This window comes from Ursus americanus, chromosome 32 (genome assembly GCF_024610735.1).
Source record: "Ursus americanus isolate L20-20 chromosome 32, mUrsAme1.1.p, whole genome shotgun sequence".
NCBI lineage: Eukaryota > Metazoa > Chordata > Mammalia > Carnivora > Ursidae > Ursus > Ursus americanus.
In genome coordinates this window covers 6,249,395-6,258,488 of record NC_142158.1, presented here as the reverse complement: position 1 = coordinate 6,258,488, position 9,094 = coordinate 6,249,395, and the positions used below count along the sequence as shown (strand labels likewise).

At 54.1% G+C, this 9,094-nt stretch overlaps 1 protein-coding gene across 1 annotated transcript; it reads right to left on the bottom strand.

The window, feature by feature from the left end:
- Positions 1 to 3,070: 3,070 nt before the first annotated feature.
- FOXF2 (forkhead box F2) lies at positions 3,071 to 9,079 on the bottom strand. The gene is made up of 2 exons (XM_045811642.2): positions 7,521 to 9,079; positions 3,071 to 3,973 (listed from the first exon to the last, which is right to left on the bottom strand). Exons 1-2 carry the CDS (start codon positions 8,698 to 8,700, stop codon positions 3,807 to 3,809), a joined length of 1,347 nt encoding a protein of 448 aa, XP_045667598.2. The 5' UTR covers positions 8,701 to 9,079; the 3' UTR covers positions 3,071 to 3,806.
- Positions 9,080 to 9,094: the final 15 nt, after the last annotated feature.

Sequence of the window (9,094 nt, the reverse complement as noted above, 5' to 3'; positions counted from 1 at the left end):
CTGTCTCTCTCCCTCTGTCTCTCTCTTCTCTCTGCCCACCCCTCATGATTCTGCCTGACTCATTTATATTTAGGAATCACTATTTCTATACGTGGAGATCACAGCTTCCTTTGTTCACCTTCTCTGTGTTCCACCCTTAAAAGAGTTTATAACTAATAAAGGATTTCTTTTCCTGCTTGCTCCAAACACCACCTCCTTCCAAGGGGAGAATTCCAATATCGTGCTGTGTGTAAGTACCTAGACTTATTGCTCTACGGAGGCAGGTAGACCCTAGTGATTCCACCTGACTTGTCTTTGCAAAGTTTATTAAAATAAAACAAGAGGCCTCATCACTTCGGATAAAAATGGGCAGGTTCTATTTTCAGATGCAGGGCTCAAAATTAGGTGTTGTATTTTCCCAGTAATCAATCACGGAGGTATTTGGGTGAACAAACTATTAAAAAAGAAAAAGAAAAAAAAACCCTTTTAGCTCTTTCCCTAACTAATTAATGGACTAGCCTCAACACCCACCCATCTGAACCTATATCTGTAATTCAGACTGTGTTTCTCAACCTGTGGTTTTCAAAGTGTGGTCCCTGGACCAACATCATCAGCATCACCTGTGAATTTATTAGCAATAGAACCGTTTGAGCCCTTCTCCAAACAGAGTCAAAACCTGGGGGTGGGCCCAGCAGCCTATGTTTATGAAGCCCTCCAAGTGATTCTGATTCAGAGTGAAGAATGCCATTGTACTGTGTCTGCGATGTTGCTGGAAATTCCTACAGGCTTTAAAAAGAGTGAAACGGGGGGGGGGGGGGGTAGCCTGGCTGGTTGAGTCCATAGAGCATGGGACTCCTGATCTCAGGGTCGTGAGTTCAAGCCCCACATTGGCCACAGAGCTTACTTTAAAAAAAAAGAAAGATGAGGGGCGCCTGGGTGGCGCAGTTGTTAAGCGTCTGCCTTCGGCTCAGGGCGTGATCCCGGCGTTATGGGATCGAGCCCCACATCAGGCTCCTCCGCTGTGAGCCTGCTTCTACCTCTCCCACTCCCCCTGCTTGTGTTCCCTCTCTCGCTGGCTGTCTCTATCTCTGTGAAATAAATAAAATCTTAAAAAAAAAAAAAGAAAGAAAGAAAGATGTGAAATGAGCCAAAATCAGAAAGTGCGGGTTGAACCCCTGATAGTCATGACCTAATGTAAATAGGATCAACATCCCCACATTATAGGGATATGAAAAAGCTCCATAAAATGGGTCAAGCTCCTACACAGCTTGAAACCACCGTGAATTACTGCGTGCCTGCGTCTCCTTGCGCCACTAGGGGGCGTGCTAGCCTTTCCAAAGCGTTCACCCCGAGAGACTCAGCGTTTTTTGTCTTTGAGGTCCTGTCATTCTCTGTATAAACAAGTTACGTTCAAGTGTTTAGGATATAAATTACGACCATGCCGGCTGCCTCGGAAGGAATGTAAACACAGCACTGTGGTCGGAGCAAACTCTGAAACTGACTTCATAATTTATAGCAGGCCCTTGTGTAGCTCAGTATAAAAGGGGAAAAAAAGCCCTATTTAACTGCAAATATGATAATGGAGACATAAAAAACATGTTTAAATCACTGCTTAATTTTGGAAAATATAGAAAGGAAACCTAAGGATTAGGAAGATGGTTAAGACTTTTGAAAACAAGATGTTTTACTAATGAGACCGTCTTTGGACTTAAATTTTCTCTTGGAATACAAAAACCTTCTGTGTGAGATATCTACTGAGTGGTATTAAGGGCCTGGCAACTGATACGGGGGGGGGGGGGGGTGAAAGACCTTTTAGGGAATGAGAAACAAAGGTGAGTTTGCAAAAGCAAAACCAGAAAACAAAATACCACCCCTCAGTTGGGAAAGAAAACCCGCAGCTTGATCATGGGTTGAGAACCTTCTTGTTCCTCCTTAGATTGACTGTTGCCAAGGCTGCCCATGATTTTGAAGGACTGTTTGGAGGAGGGCTGGTAAAAAAAAAAAGAAGAAGAAGAAGAAGGAGGAGGAGGAGGAGGAGGAGGAGGAGGAGGGGGAGGAGGAGGAAGAGGAGGAGGAAAGAAAAAAAGGAAAGAAAAGAAAAAAAGAAAAAAAGGTGTCCTGCTGCTTGTTTGGCTTATTTTCTCTCTTTTGAGCCCAGAGCTTTACCAGCCGGCCTGTAGCACTGAGATGGGGAAGCTTGGGATATCAAGCAAGGAAAAGGGGCTCTGAGGGAATCCCTGAAGGCGATTCCTTGTTAAAAGGAAAGAGGGAGCAAGGGGGACAAGGGAGGATGGGCAGAGGTGGGTGGCAGTTCAGAATGCTCCTGCTAAGCAGGGTTGACCAGGCTCTGAATTGGGGGTGGGGACAGACAGCAGCCACAGAACACCATTTGAGGACGAGTACCTGCTTCTGTTACTCTCCAAGGAAATTAAAAGATCTGCATGGTCACAGACTTCCCATTACCGCTCCATAGCCACCCCTCTCTGGACTCTTTAGGATCGGACCACCACCCACTAACAAAATGTGATCACCACTCATACAAAACTGTGACTTGCAAAGGGGAAGCTGGTCCTGTTCTCTGAACACCTACCCCTTGACCACCACTCAGCCCAGCCCTAGGTGGTGACTTTCCACTCTGCACGTCACTCCCTGCCAGTGGGGAAGGGGAAGGAGCAAAAAGCAAAACTCTCCCTGGCCACAGGAAAGAGAACAAAAGGGGCACAAAACTTGGTTTCCTCAAATCAGACTCTTGCCTTCATTATCTTGCCTGGTTTTCTTTTAAGTTCCTTTCACCTTCTGGTTTTTGTTTAGCCAGAAGGAGCTAGGGTGAAGGAAAGAAAGAACAGAAAAAGTTCCTTCTTCTCTTTCTCTCCTGAGAAGACCCACAATCAGAACCTGGCCTGTGTTACTCAAGGCACAGACCCCACACCATGTCAATTATACAACTTGGGAAAAAAAAAAAAAAAAAACAACTCAACAGTGTAGAGTTGCATTGCTGGCTGGTGGAGAAGAGAGCCTGGTGATCCCAGGATGCCCGTGGAGGAAATAGATCCCTAAAACAGCTATTTGTTATATATATTTTATTGAAAAAATTTTACATCAAAATAGTTTGGCAAACTGTAAAAGTATACATAAGTGCAAATATATCCTCCTTTTAAAATACAAGCAAAGTGTGAGTATACAAGAAAATCATAAAAATATCTTTAAAATATGGTGGTAGAAAACAACCTTGTAAAAAAACGTTGTATTGTCACAATATCTGAAAACCACTTTCTTAAACTAGACACATTGTTTCTAAATACTTTCTTAATAATGTTCTTTGGCACCTGTATCCAAACTTAGTGTTTGGCAAAACAGAACTCTCTTACTTGGCTAGGCAACAAGATGAGGCTTTCTTGAAGTCTTGTGCTTAGCACTGCCTTTTTGAAAAGCACAAAAATTTTCATAGACGAAGAAAAACACACACACACAACTTGCGTTTTTCAGACCCTGATGACTGAAGGTAATGAAGATCCCAGAGTTACATGTTTATGTGTTTCATGTGGTAACTTTTTACCATCTCCGCCAAAAAGCTGAGTTCTCAGTTGGCTCTCTCCCTCATGGGGAGCCCGCACATATTCGTATTAGGGCCATTACTTTGCTAGGGGGTGTCCTTCTACCAATGGTAGCCGAGTATCAGTGAACAGCGCTGGCCTGGGGATTCTGGCTAAGTGACTGGAGTGCTACTTACTGCTAGCCCCGTGCATACTGGGGAGTCCACCTCCGTTCATTCTGCCCTGCAGAAGAGAGAGCAGAGAGTGGCCTTGGCGTGGCCTCCCTCCCTCCATTCACATGACGCAGGGCTTAATATCCTGGCACACACTCTGGTGGTGGTGATGGTGATAATATGGTCCGCTTGCAGAGGGATGGAAAGAAGAAATGCCATTAAAGTTGAGGACAAAATCTTTTCTGTCACACACTGGGGTAGAGTGATGCTGGTATCGAGGCAGTCCCACTGAAAGAAGAAAGAAAAGGAAAACTCTTCAGAAACAGCCATCCAGCTGACGATGTGACATATCATTTTTTAAATTTTAATTTAACTCGTGCCTTATTTTGACTCAGGGTAAGAAAGGGGTTGATGTGTCTTTTTGCCTATTGTTATAAAACTGGTAGAGCAAACCCACCTCCAGAAATTTCTCAAAGTTTCAAACTGGGTCGTAGGAGGTCTCTGCCATCCCTGTTTTGTTTTGATGTGCCCCTACACACAGAGCACGGTCCTCCTCTAAACCGGGTTCCAGTGTGCCTGAATTCCCCTATTATTCCTGGAGCCTCAGGAACGCTCTAACCGCGGAGCGAGCATCCGCGCGGGCACCATTTAACCCACGCTCTCTGCCGGGCGCCAATCCCAGGGCTCCAGGCCCTTGCTGCCAGAGCCCCTGCTGCAGAGGCCAAGCCCCCTGCCCCAGAAACACCACTGTCGCCCTCACTTCTAGTTTCGAGCCTCCTGCCTATTTCTCTAGGCCCTGTCCGAGTAGCAGGCCACAGCAGGGATATTCACTGTGCCCAAAAGAGGTGACAGGAAACAATCTCTTTGCAAGACAAAGGGACTGGAAAGAATGTGCCGGTCGTCTTAAGTTCCGAAAGTCTCAGGCTTCCTTTGGAGAAGCCGGGACTCCAGGGAGCAATTAATGCTCTTGGATAGGCGCTCAGCTGCGGACCCTTTGCACATCGAGGTGTCAGGCAGCGCGGGGAGCCCCTTAGAGAGCTCCGGGATGGCAGAGGACAGAGAAGGCTCTCACTCCACTCCTCCGGGGCCGCTCCTCTAACGAGGCTCAGAGCCGGGCCGCTGGGCGCCAACCCGCTGCCGACTTTTGCTTTTGCTTTCTCGGCGCCTCCCGGCCCCGGGGCGCAACTGGCCGGCGGTGTCCCGAGCGCGCGGGGTCCGCACTTCTCCCGGATGGAGTCTCTTTCCGCGCCGGGCTTGGTGAGGCCTCTTCGCCTGCGTCTTTTCTAGGTACCCGCTGCTTGTGGGACCATAAATTGCACGTTGGGAGACGGGCCGGATTCGATTTTTGAGTGCGTGAAAACCGTACTCGCCCGCCCGCGGCGCTCGCGCACTGCTCTCACCGCCTTGGCCTGGCAGCATCCCAGGGCTTACGGCGAGACCAGGCTGACTTGAGCGGTCGCTGACTTGGGCCACGTTTGTTGCCCGGTAGCACCTATTGTCGCCAAAGGCGCGCTGCATTGCTCTCCGAGGGCAGCAACAGGTCCACACGCCCCAGGTGTGAGCATGTCGCTCTGCACACAGGTGCCTTCACCCATCACGTTACAGCGCGCCTGTGTGCCAGTTCTAAGAGCTCAAAATAGCGGGCCCCGGCAGGACCCAGAGCTAGAGCTCATACGTTACGACCGACCGAAGGCCGCCATCAGCTCTTTGATGTGACCAGAGAGAGAGAAAAGCCCCAGCTCCTTCTTGAAAGACTCGCTGTACTAAACGAGGGGTGCGGGGCCTCCCTGAGCACGCGGGCCTTGGTCGCCCCATCCCAAGTGAGACCGCGCAGCCCGCGTGGGTGTGCTGTATGTGTGCACGCGTGTATGCTGCGGGGAACCTTCTTGGACCACAGCCTCGGCCTGCTCGGCCTTCTAGCTCCTAGCTGGGCCATAGTCTCTCGGCGGGCCGCCGTCCACGAGCCGCGCACTCCTAAACAGGCCCCGCCGCGCGCCCGCGCACCCAGCCTGCTCCTGCTGAGCCCCCACCTCTCATCCGCCTGGGGGCTGCCAACTAGGACGTGCGGAAGAGAGGAACGGGAGGCAGAGGACGAGGGAAGAAGGGGTAGGGCGTCCTGGTCGGGCCTCGGCCCCAGTCATGGCCTCCCCAGCATACCCAGGCTCTGCCCAAAAGTAACTCCCCGGGGAAGGCCGCTGCGGGAGGCCGGCCTGCTCCCGCTCCACCGTTTTTGTTCTCCAAGTGTTGTGCTTCTGGATCCGCGAATTTCTGGGACTTGTGCGCGAGCTGGGGTGTGTTGGATGGGGCGAGGGCGGCCTCAAAGAACAATCGTAAGTCTCCTTCTTGCAAGTTCTTTTGTTTTTAACTTTTCGGGTACTGTTTCAGAGCAGCTGCAAAACCTCGAAGTCTGGGTTCAAACTGAGTAGGGCCTGCTTGGAGAGGGGGAATGGAGAACACTGGGAATGCAGCGGGCAGGGCGGGGAGAGGAGCAGTGGGCAGGAGAACGGGGGAGTGGGCGCCGCCCGGGGTGAGCGGTGATTGACAGCCAGTCCCAGGGGATTAAAAAAAATGAGAGGGAAAGGTCGTCTGTATTGGTTACTTGTTGAAATTCCCATAAAAATTGAACAAGACTCTGCTCTCAGTGGGTTAAGTCAGGCTAAAATCCTCTCCGGTGTGGTCCTGCCGAGACTGTCTTTGTTTAGTTAACCTCTGAGACCCGCATTTAAAAGGCCTATTTGGGAAATTTCACCATCCAGGGAAGCAACATCTTTTGCCCATTTCTGGGCTTCCCGTCTCCCCTGCAGCTCTTGTCTCACACTGATTCACGAACATATAACGTGTGCATCATCTTCTGAGCCTTTTTCTAATTGGGGTGAGAGGTAAGAGTGAGCTAGAACGGCATTTGATAGACGGATTAGCCTGATTTTAGTCTGCAGCCTGTGGGTGCTTCAGAAAGGTTAATATGAAAGAATTTATCTCCACTGTCCGATAAACCTGGTTAAATATTCAAATTCCCTCCTCCACCCCATCTGTCCCCTCCCACCTTTCATCGCCTTTGGTAAGTCAATAAATTTTCATAATCTTCAACCAACAAAATTTACACCAGCAACACAAGTGAAGTCCAAGAGGTGAGTATTTCTCAGGAGAGTCATAACGTGGGCCTCAGATCCTCCTGGCCTAGGACACATTCATGTCATCAATGTAGGTCCACTGTGTTGGGAAGCAAGGGACTCCTGAAAAGGCTGGTGCCCCTCTCCACTAGTAACACCTCCCTCCTGTGAAAGATCCTGGGTCCCCCCTCTGCTTTCTTCTCTGCCCCTCCCTCATTTCCCCTCCTCTCAGCTCTTGCCCAGTTGCAACCCCTCCCCACCCACACCCTCAGCATACAGAACATCTCCCTTTCTGACGTTTACTTTGGGAGGAAAGCAACAGCAAACAAACCAAACACATGTGCGTGCACACACACATACACACACAAAGGGAAGTAGACACAGCTCCTTGGCCAGGCTCCCCAAAGACCACATGCCTTCTCTCTAAGCTAAGTGGGGCCTGAGACTTGGGACCTGCAGTCCACAGGGACACCCTGGCACCCTAGCAAGGCAGGCGACTTTGCACCATCCTCCTGGCAGTGCAAATTCTGGAGGCCCAGCTCTTGGCCAAGGGTATGAGAGAGGACAGTATGACCTCAATCCTCTCCCTTCCATGAATAAGGTTCCCACTGCCCCAACCACCCATTCCTCCCAGCGCCCTCAGACTCCCAGGCTGCGGCGACCCTGTGGAAGTTGCAGTAGCCGTGGAGCCTGGAAGCCTTAGAGGCGCCCACTGCGTTCGTTACCTGAGAGGTCCTCGCGGGCGTTCTGGTGCAGGTAGCTCTGCTCCAGCGAGTAGGAGGACATGCTCGAATGCAGGCCTGCCGAGGCCGCGGGGTTGCTGCTTGGCGTCAGGGAGGGCGGCTGCTTGAGGTAAGGCGAGGCGCCGGGCGAGCTCCAGTGCGCCGCGGGGCTCGTGTAGGGAGAGTGGCACTCGATGGCGCTCGCCATGGCTGGGGACGAGGGCACTGGGCTGCTGCTGCTGTCCGGGCCGTAGTCCCCTCCGCCGCCGCCCCCAGCCGCGCCGACACCCCCAGGCCCGGCGGGGACGGGGCAACTGGCCATGTAGGTGGAGCCCGGGTTGGGCGACATGTGCGGGACGTGATGGTGATGGTGGTGGTGCGGGTGCGCGTGGCCCGGGGCGCCTGTGCTGGCGTCGTAGCCCGGGGGCATCATGTCGAGGCCGCCGTAGCCGCCCTGCCCGTGGCAACCGAGCGGCGCCGAGGGGGGGGCCTGGAAGTCGAAGCCCTGTGGCAGCAGCGAGGCCCCGAAGCCCAAGCCGCTCACTACGCGGTGGTACATGGGCTTGAGCGCTTGGCATTTCCGCCTGAAGCCGCGGGGCCGGCGGCGGAACGAGCCCTCCTCGAACATGAACTCACTGGCCGGGTCGATGGTCCAGTAGTGACCCTTGCCGGGTCGCCCGAGGCCCTTGGGCAGCTTGATGAAACACTCGTTGAGCGAGAGGTTGTGGCGCACCGAGTTCTTCCAGCCCTGGTAGGCGCCGCGGAAGAAGGGGAAGCGCGCCTGCAGGAACTGGTAGATCTCGCTGAGCGTCAGGCGCTTGCTGGGCGAACTCTGTATGGCCATGACGATGAGCGCGATGTACGAGTAGGGAGGCTTCTCTGGCCGCCGCAGCCCCGAGCTCGCCTTCTTGGCGCCCCCGCTCCCGGCGCCCGCGCTGCCGCCGCCGCCCGCGCTCTTGCAGGCGGCCGAGGAGGCACTGGCCGAGTTCGAGGAGGAGGAGGAGGAGGCACAGGAGGCGGAGGACGACGACGACGACGACGAGGTGGTCTCCAGGGCGGCGGCGGCGGGCGGCGGGCTCATTAAGGCGGCCTGGAGTGCGCCGGGGGCCGGGCTGCACGCGCGGCGGAGCGGGGCCGGAGGCGGGCGCGGCGGGGGCGGCGGCGGCCCGCCCTCGGTGGTCATCTGGGACCCGGGAGCAAGGCCGGGCCGCGGGGGCGGGCCCGGGGCCGGGAGCGGAGGCGCCGGAACGGGGTCGGCCCAGAAGCCCGGCAAGCGCCCTAGTCCGCCGCCCGGGCTGCAGCGGTGGCCACTCCGAGCCAGCGCTTCGGCGTCGCCTCCCTCAGCTCCGCTGGGGCTTCTGGCGGCGGCGGCGGCGGCGGGCCGGAGGCAACGCCCGGCGCATCCCTCCCCTGAGCCTCGGGCCCCTGTCTTGCGCAACGGCCTACGGGCCGTGGAACCAAAGCGGCCGGGCGCCGGGCGGCTGCGCCCACGAGCTGGGACCACGGCAGGAACCCCGGGGACGAGTCCGACGTCTCCCTTCAGGAGCGCTTCTCGCTCTGTCTCTCAGACTTCCTCC